Source organism: Cottoperca gobio, chromosome 11 (assembly GCF_900634415.1).
Source record: "Cottoperca gobio chromosome 11, fCotGob3.1, whole genome shotgun sequence".
NCBI lineage: Eukaryota > Metazoa > Chordata > Actinopteri > Perciformes > Bovichtidae > Cottoperca > Cottoperca gobio.
Genome location: NC_041365.1, coordinates 18,860,824 through 18,882,495, shown reverse-complemented (window position 1 = coordinate 18,882,495; position 21,672 = coordinate 18,860,824). Strand labels below are relative to the sequence as shown.

At 40.2% G+C, this 21,672-nt stretch overlaps 1 protein-coding gene across 5 annotated transcripts in view; it reads right to left on the bottom strand.

Annotated features, from left to right (window-relative positions):
- gabbr1b (gamma-aminobutyric acid (GABA) B receptor, 1b) overlaps positions 1 to 21,672 on the bottom strand; it is a 138,312-nt gene that overhangs the window by 83,630 nt on the left and 33,010 nt on the right. For 4 of the 5 annotated variants that reach the window (XM_029442596.1, XM_029442599.1, XM_029442597.1 and 1 more), the window contains exons 5-6: positions 20,854 to 21,039; positions 20,475 to 20,492 (exon numbers count right to left, since the gene is read on the bottom strand). In XM_029442596.1, coding sequence (XP_029298456.1) covers positions 20,475 to 20,492; positions 20,854 to 21,039 — 204 coding nt within the window. Of the gene's footprint in view, positions 1 to 8,003; positions 8,025 to 20,474; positions 20,493 to 20,853; positions 21,040 to 21,672 lie in introns of those variants that run through there. The other variant, XM_029442602.1, reaches the window with a different exon arrangement.

Below are 21,672 nucleotides of genomic sequence, written 5' to 3'. Positions count from 1 at the left end.
GTAGCGAAAAGGTGAGGACTCAAATGCAAGACGGCAGACGAGGAGATTAACAAAAAGAAGGCTGTATTCAAAAAAGCTTACAAAATACAAAAGGTAAACAGTAAACTGAAAAGACGAACCAGGATGACACGGGGAGCATGAGGAAGCACGAGGAGACATCTGCAAGGGTGACACTTAGATGACGATCTGACAAGGAACACTGGGAAAGACAGGGATATATAAACACAGACACTAAACGAGGGTAACGAGACACAGCTGGGGAGAGAAGCTAAAACACAAGGGCAAGGTGGACGGACACAGGAGGAACAAATCAACAATCACAGAGGGAAAACACACAGGCAGGAAGTACAACTAGACATGACATAAGGGGGAGTGAACACTTCAAAATAAAACAGGATATACAAAAATCAAGACTGACAGATTCTTCTCAATTTAATTATTTTTCTTTATCTTTAATTGTATCTAGAATTATTTTTTACATTTTTATTAATTTATAATTATTTGAATGTTTTTATATTTAAAATATTTATAAGCACTACAAATATTGGTAATTGGTTAGTTTCTATGCAAAGACAATGCTTTGTTTTTTCTTGATGTTGGGTGAGTTGGGTTCTTCTTTGAGGCCCCTGGGTTTATTCATTTCATGACAACAATCGGAAAGGCTTGTGATTTTATTCTTCCGTATTTGATTATATTATTGGCACTCCCAATCACAAGATTAAGAAAAAAGAAAAGAACAGTGATTTCTTTTTTTGTGTAGAAATATTGCGAGCACAATTGGACGAAACTGCAAACTTACAAAATATTATTATAGGGTTTAATTGTATTATATTGAATTGCACAAATTACATTTGTTTATTCCTGTATGAGCTGATATGAACACTTTTAAAGGCCTTTTGCCATTTTAGCCTTTTTCACACGCTTTATGTGTCCTGCATTGAGTTCATGTCACCATCTTCTTTGGCCCTCACCCCAAACATTCCCCAGAGATTAATCTTTAACTTCTTGTGTGCAGCCTCCACGGCTTTGGCACTGTGGCTAGTTGAATTTAATAACAGTCATGGGTTCATCCATGCGGTTCATTGTGTGCTGTGGGGGCAGCAGGAGCTGACCACCATCTGACTGCTCTGTATGAGGGCCATCCTCATACTAACGTGTCATCTTCTCCTTCCTCACATTTCACTTTCTCCTTATTAACGTGGCAGGTTCTCATTCACACAAGGTTTGCCTTTCACCTCCATCACGCTAACTTTCCCCTTATTTCTTTCACACTTGTTTGTGGCTCATTCTGCTCTATTTCAGTCCTCCACTTTCCCTATCCATCCACTGTCTCATTTGCACTCACCCATTTCCATCTCCATCCCCTCCCTTCCAGCTCGTCTCTCTCCTCTATCGTTCTCTCTGCTCATTTCCGTTGAATGTAATAACGTTAATGTGATCTGCAGTGCATCGATAAAACACACTCTAATCTCCCTGGCTGTCTGTGGGCATGCGGCAGAACCTGTGCAGCTATTTCTGGCTTCTCTATTTCTCATGGTTATAGTGATTGTGTTATCGCTGAAGAGCTTATTTCTCTGCTGTAACATGCATTGGTTTGAATGCCACTGTTGCTATGTAGAACAAGCAAAGTCGAGGAAGATATAAGAATGCATTTCAGTACCTTGCTTCATTTTGACAATGTGTACATTCTGGAACATTAACTGCAGACTCAATCCTCTCTATACACTAAGGGTGTGATCATATTTATCACAGAGCTTATTTTACATACAGAGCAATTGCGTGGCTCCAGACCCCTGAATGACTGGCAGGATCTTTGAGTCGAACAAGTCTGGTGCTCACTGAGGGCCGTTTCTGCTGGTCGGAGAAACTATCAACCAATAAGATGTTTGGAGGAGGGATTTAGAATGGAGAGGGCATTAAAGGCGGACGTTCTTTCAGGAATCGGATAACAGGATTCCCGTGGGACTTCCACAGCATTGGAGTCAATGTCTCTATTCATCACGTGGCTGGGACAGGACGGGGAAAAAAGTCAACAGGAGAGGACGGGACGGGAATCATAATGACAATATGCCAGCAAAGATGCACCAAACTATTCGGCCGAACAGTTTTAGATACAGCCGAAGCTGTGCCAGTCAAATTTCCAGGCATGTGCTGCACAATGGTTCACGTTCTGAGCACAGCGGCATAGACCGTAACCAACTTTTGTCAAAGCCACACACACAGTGTTGCCAAATGACAGTGGCAGCTCTTCTGCTTTAAAAGTCGTGCCCTGAAACTTACATTGAGAAGTCTGACTTCAAGCAGTTTTATTGGAGTCAATTTCAGCCGCCACCACCAGCTACTATGGAGTGTGTCTATGGTGTCTCTGCTTTTCCTTTAGAAATTATTTGCCTTGTTTGTGAACACAGATACTGTAGGATGGTACTTTCACCCAGCACAACTGGAAAGTAGTCAAAAAAAGGCTGTAGCAGCCAAACGGAAGTGGGTGGGTGTGGTACATTGTTTTTTTTCTGCCCTGAAATGTAACTTTTGTTTTTGATGAGAAATAATATTATTATTTTAAAAGTGTTATAGTTTATAAGTGTTATGTTCCATACCATAGGTTCCATTTTCCATAGGTTCTCTATCTACTGAAAATGAAATTGAAGGGCTGTATATTTAAACATGAGGTGAGAGGGCACAGGTGGAAACAATCAGGGGCAGGGCAGACAATCACACCAAGGAAGGAAGTAAAGGGATCTGGAAAGAGGGACAAGAGGAAAGTATAAAATAAAACAGGAAGTCCACGACGAGACTAGACATGAGTGAATCTAACTACACAAAGTGCACATGACAACCACAGACTAACATGAAACTAAACAAAAGCCTGACCTAAACACTAAACATGAACATGAATACAGTTAACATAACTGATGAGACACAACAGTATGCCAGGTGTGAAGTTACTTTTTTGGAAGTCGCAGGAACATGAGGTTACAAAGAAGGTTGCAATTGGACAACTGGAGTGAACAAAATCCTTTTAACTCAAGGGACATTCAACTTCATGTTAAAGTTTTTCAAAGTTTTCAACTGCATTGGCCAATTCCAATCTGGCAGCAACAAATAAGAGATGTAAACTCTGAGACCAAAGTTTGTCTTCCAAAAGGAGTTATATCATGGAAGCAATTAGCAAGTCCTCACATCTAAAAACGTGCAGATTTTCAACTATATTTGGTGACATAATAACAGTTGTGGGCCTTTCTCTGCCATCGCCACAGGCTGATGTGAACAGTTTGGGCAGTTCTAGGTTAAATGTGAACACACAAGGATGCAGATTGAGAAAAGCTTAGACACAAACACACTCGGTGCGTACAGGACATGTATACCTTTATAACAATAGCTGTCTGTAGCATACAAACGCAGCTTGCACGAGTAGTGCTGCAGTCAAATTTTCCCAAGTGACAATTTGCTTTGTTTTGAATCTGAAAGCACCTAAACAGCACTACAGTACCAGTCTGTTTTTAAATATGCATAGGCACTACAGTGAATGGATGTGCTGCCACACAGCACTCACTCTTGATCCCATTTAACACCTTCTTCCACAGGGCAAAGTAAACCTGCAGGCTGCACATCCCTGTTGGAGGCAAGACGGGTTCTGCACATTGGAATGCATCTCAGATCACAGCTCTCCTGCCCTCAGCCGAGGCACTTAACCTGCACTGACCCACAGGCCAATAAATCACAGCATTAATAACAGCATCAGAGTGTGGGACAACAGGCCAACACATAGCTGTATCCGACGTGAACATGACAAGCTGCTGAGGTCATTCTGAGCACTGGAATTCTGTCCTCCTCCTGCTCATGAGACACGGCTGTAAGAATTATACTCTTTGTCATAAATGACTTCATGGTGTTTAATTAATTAAAATTATTCATTTGCAAGGGTCACATGATTTTTGATTTCCTGTTTGGAAATAACTAAACATCTTCCTCAATTTTTGCTCTTGTCGATTTGACAATTACAGCTAAATACACAATTCCAAAAGAATGGCATGAACAAAGAATGAGAAAAAAAAGGCAGGTATCCAAATCCAAGTTTTCTTCAATGGTGGTCTTATTAATTGACTCTTTGCCAAGCCCCAACTCCATTAGTTACCATCGCTACACCTGTAAATCATAAGAAGTACATATTAATAATGGTTGCAGACTTGCCACCTGAAATTATAATAATTTCAATGTAATATATATAATCCTCACCAGTTGTTGATTCATGTAGAAGACATGGAAAATAAACAGCACCACTGTTCTTGTGCTGCGGGTGGAGCTCATCAGCTTCAGTATTTTAATTATGTCTAATGCCATTCGGTTTACTACAGACCACATAGAAACAAATAAGAAATTACTTGACCGTTAGATTTATTCTTTGTATTTTATAACAGTGTTTCTCCAAAATCTGATATAGTGGATTAGAGAGGCCTCGGATGTATTTTGTAACCCCAGAAACTAACATAGCGCCACCATCCAGCCACCATGTCCACCTGTACATGAGAAATAAAAAAAATCTAATGGGCAGAAGAAGTATTAATTAATTACTGTCATGAAATTAACAATGCTCAACAGTTTTCATGGCAGTTTGATATCTGACGGTTGCTTAGGTCAATCATGGTCAAATGGGGATTAACCCTGTTAATTGTATTAAAAACAGTAATATCATCAATATGTTTTCATTCCTTCCACACTTCCACATTGTGCAGGGTGATTTTTTTGTGTTATTATATCAATACCCAGTTTTTCCTTTTAGTTATATCTGGCTATTTTGACCTTTCTGTATTTTGACCTTTCTGTGTATTTATTGTGTAATGTTGTGTAATGTCTTTGTCTTTTTATGTATTAAATGTTAGTGTATGTATGAACAGGAACCACAGGAATAGTAGCTGTAGTAGCACGGTCAGCTAATCCAAACAAATGCACTCAAGCCTGCTGTACAATGCAGGCCAAAGTGCAGTCTAGTTTTCGTTAATGTAATATCAATTATAGCAATCATTGGTGTGGTTGGCTTGTCTAGGACTCTCTAAAGATGCTAATCAGCTAATCTATTGTTGTGTGTGCTGTATTGATGTTCTGTGTGTTGGTCCAGGGCTTTGGTCTGGGTCTTTGTTGAAGGTGATAAGAAAACCTGAAAATCTAGGTCAAGATTATAGCATTGTCAAAGCAGTGTGTGATATTAGTTTCTTACCTCCATGCACCAGATGGGTGGGAGGTCATCATCATGAGACGTGTGTGCTAAATGAGAGTCGTAACAGATGTGTTGGAGGACAGCAGCCTGAGAGGAGTGTCCGTGAGCTGTGACTAAAGGTTAGGGCGACCCTGGACTTTATCAAGCGATATCTGTCAATTGTTCTGCTAATAGAAAAGAGAAAAACACATATAGAAAGCTGAAGATCTGGCTGTTCTATAGGTGTATCAAGAAGGCAAGAGGAGGAAGTCACTCTGAGGTGACCAGTCTTTTATTTAGTATTTGTGTATTTTTAAAGCATCATTTAAAAAAATATAGAGGGAAGAAACATGTCTGGGTTAGGTTGATTAGGGAAATGTGAAGCAGGTGAGAAAGTAGGCAGAGAAGTTCAGGTGATGGAAATGTTACTGTAGGGCAGGATGGAGTGGGGCATCTGAAATGACAGGGAGGGCAGAGCCAGTAACACAATGAATGTTAGGAGCTGGCTGGAGTTGTGACACATGGATTTGCTGTACGACCACAACTGATCTGGGGACAAAAAACTATATTTAAGACTTTTGAGACATTCAATGGTACGTGTGATGGCATTTATCTAACAACAATTGCAATTATCAATGCCTGTGCAATATTCTCTTTTATGACTTTTGCAATTACACTGTCATGTGTGACTGTACTTATATTATATTACTGTTACTGTATTTTTATTCTATTTAATTGTGTACTCTTTGCTGTAACAATGTAAATTTCCCCATCGTGGGGAAAATTACAGGATTTCTGATTCTGATTCTGAAAAGTAAAGAGCACAAAGATGGTTCTAAATTATTAAATGAAAGGGTTAGAAATCATCATGTGACATAATAATAATAATAATAATAATAATAATAATAATAATAATAATAATAATAATAATAATAATAATAATAATAATGATTGTAAGTGCTCTGTAGTTTATAAATGATGTCATGGTCAACAACATTATAAGGTGCCTCACAGGTGCACAGAAAATACACTACCATTAAATACAGCAAGAATGTTGTGTGGTCAAAGATAACCAAATATAAAACAATATAATATAAAACCATTGGAGTTATAACAAGGTTATAAATTGCAGTCCATGCAAGTGGGATTTTCAAATGTTTTTATAATGTTGCACTGATACGGAGGGGGAGTGTGTTTCATAGTGCTGGAGCTTAAACAGTAAGAGTGTGATCCCCTGTGTCTTAATTAATTGGCCTTTATTAGTACAGCTGAAGATAGACGGGAAAGGAGGAGAAGACGAGGAAGAGCTCATTAACTTTTGGAGCCGATTGGCCTTTCCAGAGGTCTGCGCTCTCTGAGTGCCCTTCTAGTTTACTGTAATTCCATGTTCATAGAAACAAGGCAGCATTGGGCTGCAAATAAATATTGTTTGTATTACTGTCCAACTCTGCCTTGGCTCAGCGTCACTGAATATAGACGAGTAGAGAGTCCTCTTATATATACATAATACATGTACATGTGTGTATAGGTCTTAGTGAAGTTAATGCTTCTCCTGGGTTGGTCACAGGTATTAGGTGGAGGCGTACTGAGAGAGATATATTGGGAGTGCAGTCTTAATTAAAAGATGCAAAGGCACGCTTCTACCTGCAGCTACAGCTCGAGGGCTCAACATCCAATCATTGATAAATCCTGGATTAATGATGTATCCAATTTAACAACCTGAGAAACACAATACAGCACTGCCACCATTTACATCCCCACAGGACGCAGTCACTGCTCCAATACATCATGCTGCCTTTCACTCTCTCCGAGTGTAACGGATGCACGGACCTCACACTAATAAACAACACAGTTAAACAAAAGCATTTGCCATCCATAAAAAGAAGCGATGGTTCCAAGAGCTCTGCCAGACTGCAAATATGCTGTTGTCAAAGCCTGGTGTCCTGCACAGCCACACAGCAGGGAGCACTGGCCCTGTCTATAAAACCTTTTATTTGTTGTTTACCGAGGAGCTGACAGCTCAGGACTGATCAACACATCGACCTTTGTGGCCTATTGGAAAGAAAACTGAACGTGTTCACTGAAGTGTTTCTTCATTCTCTGCACAATAGAGACCTCAGTCTTCTCACTCTGTGTAACGAGCATGTCGATAGACGGAGGATAATTATTGCAAGCTTGTTGTCTGCAGTTCAGTGAGCCAAAAAATGAGAAAGATATCCTGCTAGTTCTCTATTGAATGTGTTTATAGGACTACAGCATTCGTCTGTCTTTCTAGTTCTGTAAAGCACATTGAGGTGCATTGTTATGATACATGTTTACAAAACATAGTAATAATGTCTTGACCTGTTAATGTTAAAATATATATATTCAATAATTCAATATAATATGATTAAATTCAAGTTTAATAATTTTCACATAGATTAATTTAGACCCCTTCTGCCAACGAGATGGAGTTAGTGCAGAAACCATAATTGTATGAGATGGAACCATGATGCTCCCCGGCATCATGGTACAAATGAAAAGATGAAGTTAGAAAGGAGAGAGTTCTTAAAAACATTTAAAAAGCAATCAGACACTGCTTCAGTCAATAATACAATCAACAGTGAAGTTTCAGACAATTTCCATTTTGAAACAATGCACTGGACATAATTGAACCTCTGATAACCAAGGGTAGCAGGGAACCACTCTGCTCAGGAGAGGTATGGTTCTTTGAAGAGAGAGAAAGGTCCAAAGAATCAGAAACATAGGCAGATTCAAAAACAGTGATATTTCAAAAAATACCACTGAATACATGTAAGCAAGCGTCTACCTCCGGAGCTGAGTAGTGAAGCCAACAGGCGGTTGTGGCTCAGGAGGTAGAGTGGTAGAGAGGTAAAGCGCTTTGTGGGACGTGTCGAAAACTGCAGTTCATCAAATGGCCACTTGAAGCTTCAAAATAAAAAAAATAAACATGGTCACAGCCTGGTACCAAAAACGGTTTAGGTCTCTATAGCTAATTTCTCTATTCATGACAACTGTACGGGGGGAGAATTTGTATGTAACTCAACAATTTGACAGAACTACAGGCATGGATTTATTTCTCTGGGTAACCAGGGGGCATACTCTAGAGATGCTGCTCACAAACAGAACTTCCTAAATCCCATTGTATAAATAAAACACAATAACTTCCTTATTCTTCACTTGTATTGCAAACTAGCCATGTTTCCAACAGGGAAAACCCAAAATATGAGTGCAGAGGATGTTATGGGCGAGGATACATTTTACCTATATTACCTTAAACATATATAAAACATATATACACACATATATATATATATATATATATATACACACACACATATATATATATATATATATATATATATACACACACACACACACACACACATATATATATATATATATATATATATATACACATATATATATATACACATATATATATATACACATATATATATATATATATATATATATATATATATATATATATATATATATATATATATATATATATATATATATATATATATATATATACATATACAGGACTGTCTCAGAAAATTAGAATATTGTGATAAAGTTCTTTATTTTCTGTAATGCAATTAAAAAAACAAAAATGTCATGCATTCTGGATTCATTACAAATCAACTGAAATATTGCAAGCCTTTTATTATTTTAATATTGCTGATTATGGCTTACAGCTTAAGAAAACTCAAAAATCCTATCTCAAAAAATTTGAATAGTTCCTCAGACCAAGTAAAAAAAAAAGATTTATAACAGCAAAACAAAATCAAATATTTGAAAATGTCCATTAATGCACTCAGTACTTGGTTGGGAATCCTTTTGCACGGATTACTGCATCAATGCGGCGTGGCATGGAGGCAATCAGCCTGTGGCATTGCTGAGGTGTTATGGATGCCCAGGATGCTTCAATAGCGGCCTTTAGCTCATTAGCATTGTTGGGTCTGGTGTCTTTCAGCTTCTTCACAATACCCCACATATTCTCTATGGGGTTCAGGTCAGGGGAATTGGCAGGCCAATCGAGGACAGTAATGCCATGGTCAGTACACCAGTTACTGGTGGTTTTGGCACTGTGGGCAGGTGCCAGATCATGCTGGAAAATGAATTCCTCATCTCCATAGAGCTTTTCAGCAGACGGAAGCATGTAGTGCTCTAAAATCTCTTGGTACACAGCTGCATTTACTCTGGGCTTGATGAAACACAGTGGACCAACACCAGCAGCTGACATGGCTCCCCAAACCATCGCTGACTGTGGGAACTTCACACTGGATTTCAAGCAACTTGGATTTTGCTCCTCTCCAGCCTTTCTCCAGACTCTGGCGCCTTGACTTCCAAATGAAATACAAAACTTGCTTTTGTCTGAAAAGAGGACTTTGGACCACTCTGCAACTGTCCAGTGCTTCTTTTCCATAGCCCAAGTCAGACGCTTCTTCCGTTGTCTTGAGTTCAGAAGTGGCTTGACCATGGGAATACGGCTATTGTAGCCCATTTCCCGGACACGTCTGTGAACAGTGGCTTTTGATACCTGGACTCCAGCTTCAGTCCACTGTCTTTGAAGCTCCCCCAAATTCTGGAAGCAACTCTTCTTCACAATGCTGTTAAGGCTGCGGTCATCTCTCTTGGTTGTGCAGCGTTTCCTGCCACATTTCCCCCTTCCAACAGACGTTTTGTGGATGTGCTTTGAAACTGCACTCTGTGAACAGCTTGCTCTTTGAGAAATTCCTTTTTGTGTCTTACCCTCCTGATGGAGGGTGTCAATGATGGTCCTCTGGACAGCAGTCATATCAGCAGTCTTCCCCATACTTGTGATTTAGTTTACTGAACCAAGCGTGTGTTTTTCAAGGCTCAGGAAACCCTTGCAGGTGTTTCGAGTTAATTAGACGATTCAAGTGATTCGTTGAACACCCTACTAGTATACTTTTTCATGATATTCTAATATTTAGAGATAGGATATTTGAGTTTTCTTAAGCTGTATGCCATAATCAGCAATATTAAAATAATAAAAGGCTTGCAATATTTCAGTTGATTTGTAATGAATCCAGAATGTATGACATTTTTGTTTTTTTAATTGCATTACAGAAAATAAAGAACTTTATCACAATATTCTAATTTTCTGAGACAGTCCTGTATACCACGGCCTGTCGTGAGCTATTGCTTAAATATATATCTTTATATATATAGATGAGAAATATTGCCCTAATAAGGACTTATACTATGCCCCCACCTGTTAAACAATAAAATAATAGCTTAAATTTAAGTGTCATTGGTTAGACTGTTAATCTAAAGGAAAGGTGTGGAACTGAATGAGCATTCTAAGGAAGTTAGTAACATACCTGCACAAATCAGGAAAAGGCTACAAAGTAAAGTGTTTGGATATCCCATGAATATATGGATATCCCAGTGAGCACTGTTGGATCAATAGTGAGGAAAAGGCACTGCCTCGACAATGCGCTACATAAATCCATTTCAGTGTCCAAGCAGCAAGGAGACCTGTAATGGAAGTAGGTCCCCGTTTAAGCCTCCAACAATCCAACAATCACTTTGAAGGAGATACAGAGTTCTATCAATGTTCAATAATAACTCTGTTTATCTTAAAAAGCTTAATATTGTGAAGATTGCCTATAATAAACAATGCAAAACAGACTCCTTCATGTTACAGTAATGTTTGTGTACTGCTGTAAATGAGATGATCTTTGGCTGTTTCTCAAACTGAAAGCCTTGCGGCTACCTTTATCAGCAAGCTAACTATTGTCATATTAGCTGGCTAACCATCATTGAATTACGTGTTTGGAGACTTAATATGTTATCCTTCCCTACTGCAGAGTAGGACATAAGGATGCACCTTTAGAAAGGTGGACAGTTTTAGATAAAAACAAATATTCTGTCTATATTCTGTTTTCTTATAATACTAGTAATAAAAGAAATTGAAGATAAAAAACACTTGCATTCCAGGCTTATTTTAGAGCCCTGGGTATAGTTCCACTGTTTCCCTCACTAATATGTCCCTGCCTCTCTCTGTGGTCCGACAATAAAAGAGATGCTGTCTGTTCATTAGGAGGAGACAGGAGGACAGTGTGTCCCCAGAGCCTGGAAGCAGAGAGGACTCAGCTGGATTCAGTTGGACTATAATGGAAGTGCAGAGAGCTTTCTTCTGCTCTTTCACTATTTGCTAAATATAAAAGAAACATAAATATCCTGTCCTTTCCTTTCTTTTCTCACTCTGCTCTTCCTCTTCTTTACTTCACCCTGGTATCCTCTGCTTCTACCCATCCTCTTTGTCTCAGTCTACCCATCCTCTTTGTCTCAGTCTACCCATCCTCTTTGTCTCAGTCTACCCATCCTCTTTGTCTCTGTCTATCTACCCATCCTCTTTGTCTCTGTCTACCCATCCTCTTTGTCTCAGTCTACCCATCCTCTTTGTCTCTGTCTACCCATCCTCTTTGTCTCTGTCTATCTACCCATCCTCTTTGTCTCAGTCTACCCATCCTCTTTGTCTCTGTCTACCCATCCTCTTTGTCTCTGTCTATCTACCCATCCTCTTTGTCTCAGTCTACCCATCCTCTTTGTCTCTGTCTACCCATCCTCTTTGTCTCTGTCTACCCATCCTCTTTGTCTCTGTCTACCCATCCTCTTTGTCTCTGTCTACCCATCCTCTTTGTCTCAGTCTACCCATCCTCTTTGTCTCAGTCTACCCATCCTCTTTGTCTCTGTCTACCCATCCTCTTTGTCTCAGTCTACCCATCCTCTTTGTCTCTGTCTACCCATCCTCTTTGTCTCTGTCTACCCATCCTCTTTGTCTCTGTCTACCCATCCTCTTTGTCTCTGTCTACCCATCCTCTTTGTTGCTTGTCTCACCATCCCTTCTATAATCATCATCCACCTGTATACCTGCAAATCCCTGACAGACTGTGGCAGTGACACAGCCATTTATCACAGCACACAGCACTGTGGGATAATCGTGGCAGAGAGCCCGCTCACATCCTGAGACATTAGCAGCAGCGCTCTGCCATGACGACAGATCTGACACTTTAATGTATTGGAAAGAAGTTACACCTTGACTGTTGCTTTTGTAATACATCTTAATATTCTACTATTATATTCTATTGAGGGCAGTGTCCTACTGCCACCTAGTGCATTGACTTTAGCTGTACCTTTTTTAAGAAAGAAGGAGAGTAATTATTACACTTATTATATAATTATGACTTTTGCTACAGTTTAGAGGAATACTATATATTATATAGATTCCTTTATATATGCATCACTTCCCTATCAAATGTCAGCTGTCATACTGCAACACAATCTTACTCTCTCTCAAATCATAAATATATACTAAAAGCTTATTTGGTCAGTGAACTACTTCAATTATGTATACTGTTGCCTTCTTTCTCCTTTATTCTTTTTCAGCAGTTGTATGCCATGGCTGTCAGCATTAACTGCCACGTATATTTTATTGTTGCTGAATATAATCATTGGTTATTCTTTTTTATATTTTGTTCTGAATTTTGTCTGAATGTGTTTTATAATTATTTTTATCTAGTTTGTGTCTTTCTTCATTTTTTCTTTTACCTTTTTAGTGGTCTTTATAAAACCATTCTGTTTTTAATTCCTTAATAATTCTTTAGAATACAAAAAACGTCCTAAACTTTTCAAACCATGCGGATCAGTTGTTCCCAAACACCGGCATGATGGGAACCTGCTGGGGGGTTAAAGTACCACACTGGATCGCTGGAGCAAAGCACGCTCAATCTTGTCCTGATTCAGGCCGTTGAGCGCTTTTCTCAATTCTCTTTCCGCTCCAGTGAGATTTGTGCCATTGTCTGATCTTACAGATGAAACTTGACCTCGTCGACAGATAAATCTTCGTAATGCATGGATGCAGGAGTCTGTGTCAAGTGTGTGTGCAACTTCAAGATGTACTGCTCTGCTTGCCATGCAGGTGAAGATGACACCGTACCTTTTGACAAGACTTCGTCCTCTCTTGATTTCTATAGGACCGAAGTAGTCTACTCCTACATCTGTAAATGGAGGTTTGTCTGGAAGAATCCTCTCCAGGGGTAATACATCAGTAGCATCCCTTACAAGAGAGATCCTGTTTGCTACAAATGTTTGGAAGCGCTTGTTTTCGTTGTTGATGTATTTAAGCACTGTTGTGCTATCGGTCCAGAAGGTGGATTTTTCCAATGGAAGCTGAAATTCTTTTTGCAGCATTGTGTCAACCTTAACAGCTAGGACTGCAGCTGTAAGTTCCATTCTGGGAATTGTCATTTGTTTTAATGGTGTTACTCTGGATTTTCCTATAATGAATGCAACATGTACTTCCTTGTTGTAGTTTTCCAATCTTAGATATGCGACAGTTCCGTAGCCACTTTCGCTAGCGTCCGAAAAGTGGTGCAGCTGTGCATATCCAATTTCACCAAAGCTTGTAGGTTTCAAGCACCGATCCACTTTAACTTATTGAGATCTGCTAGCCATCCCGTCCACTGCTGAGAGAAGGTTTAAGGTATGTGTTCATCCCATCCACGCTTTCGTTTACAGAGCTCCTGCATAATCAGTCTGGCTGGCAGAGTAAATGGGGCCAAAAATCCTAAAGGGTCGTATATAGAGCCAACCACGGACAAGATGCCACGTCTAGTGTGTGGTCGTTCCTGTGCAGCAATTTTGAATTTGAACACATCCGTTTCAACGCACCATTGCAATCCCAGTGCTCTCTCCATTGGAAGGTTGTCCTTGTCCAAGTCCAACTCCTTAGTCTCTTAGTCTCAAGGTCCTGCTGCACATCACCATCAGGCCACCATAGGAATCGCAGATAGTCAATATGCCTTTCTGATACTCTGACCTGATGAAACATTGCTTTAATGTCAGCCATTAAAGCAACTGGTTCTTGCCTGAATCTGATGAGCACTCCAATGAGTGAGTTGGTAAGGTCCAGTCCGTGTAGCAGCAGGCAGTTAAGTGATGTTCCTTTGAAGACTGCAACACTATCAAAGACCACCCTTAAGGTTCCTTTCTTTGAATGATACACCCCATGATGAGGGATGTTCTCCATCACTTCGATTCAGCTGGTCCACTGGGACCATTTCAGCATAATTACTGTCAATCATTTCATTGAGGAAAGTTGTATATTCATCATAAAATTTCTCATTCTTGACAAACTGCTCTGCAATGCATCAGTTATTTGGCATGCTGGGATTTTGTTTAAAAGGTAAGTCCAGGTAATAGTGTCCATCTGTCAGCTTTGCTGAGCGATTCATAATGTCCAAGAATGTAATCTCTTCTCTGGACATTTCCTCTCTTTCCTTGCTGGTTGTCTCACTGAAGTCATGATTGTACCGTTTGGCCATTAGCTCCTCCAGGTTTATAATGGATATCCGATTGACAGCAGCAGCAGGACAGCCAGTCTCATCCCCGATGTTGTCATCTCCTCTTAGGGGACCATAGATGACCCACCACAGTAGGGTCCTCATGGCATATAGTCCATCCCCTTGGCTATTGACCATCTCCCAAGGTTCCAATACCTTTGAAACATTTGTCCCAATGAGTAGGTCAATGTCGGAGTCTATCTCGTGAATATGTACCTCCTTCAAGTAAGACCATTGTATCAAATCCTTTTGTAAAGGAATGTTTGACTTGGAAACAGGCATGGTCTTGTGTGTGAACACATCAGAGAGTTGGATGAAATCATCTCTGTCCAGACCAGCTATTTCCAAACCCGAGATGTGATGACTGGTAACAGGCTTCGCTTGGTTCATGGTACGCAGAAGAATGTTGGTCTTTTGTCCTGTAATGTTAAGTTTTCTCATCAAGCTTTCTGTGTAAAAGGTGGATGAAATTCCATGATCTAAAAATGCATAAGTTTGCAAGACTGTGTCCCCTTTGTGGCTCTTTACTTGTACTGGTACAATGTAGAATACAGTTTTATCACCGGCCCCAATATGCCCACATGTAGGAGGTGAGAGAACAGCATTACATCCAATAGATCTTTCATTTTGTTCCATTTGCTCTGGTTTCTTTTCCTTGTCCTTCTGTTCGATGTGAAGTATTTCAGGATGGGTTTGATTACACACATCACATGTCAACCGACGTTTGCAGTCTCTGCTCATGTGTCCTATTTTCAAGCATTCAAAACAGGCTCCTTTCTGCTTTAAGAAGACTATGTTTTCTCTGTGTGTTTTCCTCCTGATCTGTGGACATCGCACCAATGTGTGACCACTTTTGTAACAAAATAAACAGGTACTGTGAGCATTTGTAGTGGATACATTTCTTTTTATTTCATTTGTTCTTCCAGCTTGTCGTACTGCTGTTTCTGACAAAAACTACTTGGTCTTGACTCTTGTTTTTGCAAAGGTTGAGCTCTTGACAGTTGGAACAGGCTTAGCATCCTGGATGTTTCCAAACAGTGGGTTTGACATTATCTTCACTTGCCTCTCTATAAAGTCCACCAGGTCAGAGAATTTAACTCGATGACCACGCTGTTCTTGTAGCTGACATGCTCTATTCCTCCACTGGTCTCTGAGCTTGTAAGGCAGTTTCAGCAGGATGGTCTTCATACTGGAAGCAACGTTCATTTCATCCATGTAGGTGAGATGTTCCATTGCATTGCAACAACCTCTTAGGAACAGTGAGAAGGCTTGCAATGCCTTCACATCCTCTGGTTTGATCACAGACCAGGCAAATGCCTTTTCCATATATGCGGTTGCAATATTATAGCTGTCTCCAAAGTGTTCTGCAGATCCTTTGCTCTTTGATAGCACTGGGCCGGAGGCAGATGTTGGCAGCTGTGGACCAATTCTTTAGGCTGCCCTCTTGTGAATTGCTCCAGGCAATGCAAGCAGTCACTCTCATCATCAGTCTTTCTTTCCACTCCTCTCTCAAATGCCCATATGAAAACTTCAAACTGCAAAGGATCGCCGTCATAAACAGGGATGTCTCTTGGTGGTAAAGTAGAAGACAGATTTTGTTGCACCAGAAGAGCAGTGATGTCATTTTGCCTCTGAATTGGGTCACAGATCAAACTGGTTACCATCATTCAGTACAGGGTGTGTGGTATAAACATGCTCCTGCCCAACTTTATGCATATGAGCTTGTACATTTTGTTTTTGAAGAGAGTATTTGGTTAGATGGGTCATTTGATGAGCTTTAACAGAGGGTGCATATGTGGTTTCTTTTGGTCCTACAACCTGTTGCTGGGACGATGAATCAGTTTTTATTAACACATGCTTTCTTTGTTGCAGTTTATGTTAATTTGCATCTGAACTTATTTTAGCTGAAGTTTCATTTTGAGCAACGGATTTCCCAAAATAAGAGTTCATCCCATCAGACACTCTAGAGCTGCTTCTGGATCCCATGGCCTCAAGCACATTGATTTTAACATTTGCTGCTGCCAGTTCAGTGTCCAGTTCCAGTTGTTCCTTTCCTCTTTCCAGTTGTTCCTTCTTTCTTTCCAGTTCATCTTCTTGTGCCTCAAGATCCTGCTTTTCCCGCAGGGCGGCAACACGTTCCATTAGTGCAGCCTTTTCAGCCTGAGCTTTAATGCGAGCAGAGGACATTGAAGATGATGCATGTGAAGAAGAGCTGAATTTCTTCTTTGATCCGAGTTCTGAAGCATTTGAAACACTGTCATCAGGTCCAATATCGTTGACAGCACTCTGTTTGGCACTTTCAGCAATAGAGGGTATAATTTGCTGTCCAACATCAGATATCCAAACATTCACCTCTTGTACAAAACCATCAAAACTTCAATTATTTTGTAGAAACCACTAATTTTGCTTTTCAAGTTCATGGTAAAGTCACCAATGACTCATGATTTTCTTTAGCTTCATTGCAGAGTTGTATTAATTGAACCAAGATTGATTTAACTTAATTTGTATTTTCATTTGATGTCATCAATTCCTTCAGCTTTTCCATTAGCTTTTTGGCTTGTTTACAACACAAGTTTCTTCTTTTCTGACACTTATCAATAAACAATTCCCATCCTTTGGCAGTGTGTTTAATAACTCGCTTTCCCTTTCCAGAGTCACTTTCCACATCGCCATCCTGTAGCGGATCATCACACTTGACAACAGACATTTTAGTTCACTGTCCCTTTAAGAAGATCGCTTCTGGAAGAAAATCAATTGCAACACGTATCAGTCTCCACCAGTCAGCTGCTCAGGTGGTGACGATCTCCAGCTGATTGGCAATTGCGGCGTTGAGTGGTGAAATAAACAATCTTCCTCTTCTGAATGCTTCAATTAATGAGCCGGTTTACTCTTATTAAGCATAGTTCTCATTTAATGTAATGGCACAATTTCCAATTTCAAATGTTCCAATGTTCGTATGCCATCTACACAGGTAGGTGTGTGGGTTCTTACGCAGATCTTTTGCTTCCCGTTGTAGTTATGGATGGGTTTGGGTTGTAGAATATAGTTGATGCCATTGTTTGGGTCTATCACTGTCACCGTTGTAGTCTCTCACTGTTCCGGTTGAGTAGCTGGTTTGGTTGTAGGTTGAACAGAAACTTGCGCTTGAATGTTTTGTACTTCTTAGTTCTAACACAGAAACACAGTTTTGACATGTCAGCTAACTTAAAACATCAAGTGTCAGTTAAAGCTTGTGCTTTAGATTTTGACTCGATTGCATGTGATGAGAGCACAGATGCGACAGACACCGCACAGCTGTTCATTTTTTTGCGGGGAGTTGACGATAACCTTTGCGTTACGGAAGAGCTGCTTGGTCTTAGGAGTCTAAAGGGCACAACATAATTCGAGCACGAGGACTTCACCACAGAGAATTTCAAGCTTCCCTGTCTGATGTCGATGCTGAATACGGGGACGTACATTCTGAATCAACATCAGCTTCTCTCCCTCCCTGACTTCTACCGGAGCTTGGAAAAGTTTCCTCTGATGAGACGTCACGCACAAATAATGATGAGTCTGTTCGGCTCATATATGTGAGCAAACATTTTCTCTGTTAACAAAAGCAGATTGAGAACCAAAATGAGCGACAGCATCTCTGTGATGTCCTTCGTATCTCAAACACAAAACCTACTCCTGACCTGCAGCATCCTTCAGTCCACAGCGCAGCATCACTGCTCCCACTGAGTGCAAGCTGTTCCCATTATAGGAGAGTTAAGAAATATATTACACAGTTTTTATGTAAGGTCAATTTTTCAATAAATTCAGTCCATTATAGTTGATAACATTTTCTAACTAACGTTAGTTGATATGTTAACAAGCCCAACAACTTATTTGTTTAACAAGCTTGAGACCCCCCCCCTTTATACAGGACTGTGAAGGAGGATCACCATCCTGACTAAGAAGCAATCTGAGGCTCCTGTTTTGAGAAGGAGTTGCAAGCCCTTATTGTTACAAATTAAATTAAACCTCATTAATAATTAAACATGTTTACTGCTTGGTTATTCAGAGGATATTACCGACTGGATTCATCTAAACTTTCTCTTTTTTCAACACGACATAATTTCTGTCAAATGTTGTATTTGTACTATGTTGTTTATCCTGTACACACGACATCTATTGCACGTCTGTCCGTCCTGGGAGAGGGATCCCTCCTCAGTCTCTCCCTGAGGTTTCTTCCATTTTTCCCCCTTTAATTATGGGGTTTCTTTTAGGAAGTTTTTCCTTGTGCGATGCGAGGGTCTAAGGACAGAGGGTCTAAGGACAGAGGGTCTAAGGACAGAGGGTGTCGTAACCTGTACAGTCTGTAAATCACACTGAGACAAGTGTATAATTTGTGATATTGGGCTATACAAATACATTTGATTTGATTTGATTTGACTGCACAGAGCTGGCAGCTTAATGACCTCTGAACAAAGACCTGTGAGATTCAGGCTTAAAAACTGCCACCCACTCTTCATCTGGATGGAGGCAGCTCTGTCATGTTACAAGCAGCACAATATCGCCCCCATGAGATACAATGGGAGAACTGTCACTGGAGAGAGACTCACCTTCCAGCAGTGTAGAGTCTAGTTGTTTGTCTTGCAATCTTTTTGTAATGAATATTTCAGATATACACAACCACGCACCTTCTATTTCCTTTCCATTTTCCCACTCTTCTCTAGAGCTCATTTTTCTGACTGTGGTATGACAGACAGGGTTCATACTTTACACTAATGAATCCATTTTTCTGATGAATTACATTACCATTGCTGCCTAAATGCCAATACCTGAATAGCATGAAACCCCAAAAACAGAAATAGTAGCCTACAATTTTGCCTACCAACAAATCTCGACTGAACTTTACATACCTAAATGTGCAATTCAAAGTCGAGTCGAGTTTGCTCGGATCAGTTTATCACACAGTCTTTAACGAGGCTAGTCACATCCATTGTGAGCTTGTCATGTTATGGTCCATTTTAGCTTAGCAATGCTGCATTGTGTTTATAGAGACAATGAAAGCAAATTAAAAATGTCTCCGATTGAAATCGCCACGGTAACACTAAACAAGTGTATCAGATGTAATCAGACGGATCATGCTTTGGTCATATTCCTTCACAGTTGTTATCCTTTTTTCCTTCTGCTTGTGATTCCAGAGACGGTGGTCGAGCAGTGTGTTTACGTTCTTTCATTCACTGTAACAGAGAGTCCGTCAAAATGTACAGATGCTTCTTTTGGTTCTGAACCCTTTCATTGTGTCAGGGGCAAAGTCAAACCGCTGACTAGATTTCACATGCTCAAAACCTCAAGGCCTTTTCAGACATGGAATCTGTGACATTGCTAGTTTCATCTGTTAATGATGGCTTTTTTCATCCAGACAGAGGTGTGTTGGCTTTATGTAGATATGACAGGACATGCTCAATGTTATCTGTTACCTGATCCACAGAGTTGTGGTATTACTGCAAAGCTTTTTTGTTTTGTTGTGATGTACTAGCGTTGAGAGTTGTGCACAAAGTGCTGCTAAACTACTCTGACAGATATTTACAAGAGAGAATTGTCATCAGTAACAAGTGGTAGGTGCAGGTTATGCTGTCTATGGTCTATGTTTACTGATGTATGTATGATGTATGATTAGTGAAAATAGTGCCGTGCAGACCTGGCATTGTGTGGTTGATGATAAGTACTGTACAATAAAGTAACCGTGTGGAAATCTCCGTTCCAGTGTCTGTGGGCCTCTGAGCTAATCGCCTATCCCACTGCTAGCTAGCCCCATGCTGCTAGCTCTCTCCACATACACCAACCACATTACACGCTGCTGGAAAACAGGGGCATTAAGAAGTAATGAAATGAAGAAAGAAGAGTGAGAAGAGAGAAAATGTTCTTACCTTTGTAGTGCCGATCATCTTTGGGAACAGAAGAGAGGTGACAAAACACAGAGTTTGGTTTTACAGTTCATCTTAAAAAGTGTGAAGTTGAAATAGGCCACACACACATATGTCATGTCTTCCAAGATTTGTACACTGAATAAATTGTCCAAGTCATCATTTCACACCTCGTGAATTAGTTTACTGAAAGGCTATAAACAGGAGCGTAGACGTATAGGGAGGCTTCTACTGTTGAAATGATGTGACTCTGTTAAGACTGTCAGCATGTGAAATCGATGTGAAGGTAAATGTAGCAATAAAAGCAGCAGCTGACTACATGATAACGTGTCTATAAACTGCAAAACAACTCAGTAGACTATAAAGGAGGAAAGTGACTCACAGTGACACACAGGTTTAGGCGTGTCCCACTTGCCCATCTTATTGCATTGTGTTGAGTTCCGGCCCATGAGGATGAAGGCAGGCAGACAGCTGTAATGTAGCACTGTGCCCTCCACCGGGGGCCCCAGGGGCCAAGAGGACACCCGACCATTTTCCAATGATGTCCACACCCGAGGACACAACAACACTTCAACAGAAAGACAGAGAAAGCTTTATTTAATACATGTTGTGTGATGGTATCCTGTTCCCTACAAAGAGTGGCTTTACTAAAAAGAGTGTATAGTGACATAGTTAAGTCAAATCTTTTGGCTTTGTAGATAGATTGTAACGGAGAAAGAGAGAAGAGCGAGTGAGGGAATTGTAGTGCAGCATAACAGCAGGTCGTGTTAGTTAAGTTTTAGAAGATAAACTAAAGAGTGAACAACCCTACCACAGGCTAAAAACAGATACACAAATATTAGAATATCAGTCTCATGTCTGTGTGTAGTACAGAGCTGGAGTCAGGATGTGGTTAGCCTAGCTTAGCACCTTTTCAGTTTACTAATCAACATGCTGTTCATTTGTTTAATCTGTACAGAAACAGAAATGTAAAAACGACAATGATTGCATTAAGGAATTTAAACCATTTCTCGGTGAACAACAAACAGCTGCAGTGACTGCACAGCCTCCCACAGTTTGGTCGTCAGAGTAAGGTTCAGCTGAGAATTTGTTTGGAGCTGTTTGTTGCCCCGCCTCCACAGCTCCAACTCGGCATCTTTCTTTAATAATAATAACTTGTCAGTTTGGTTAGATTGCTGGTAGACCACCCCGTTAGATGCGT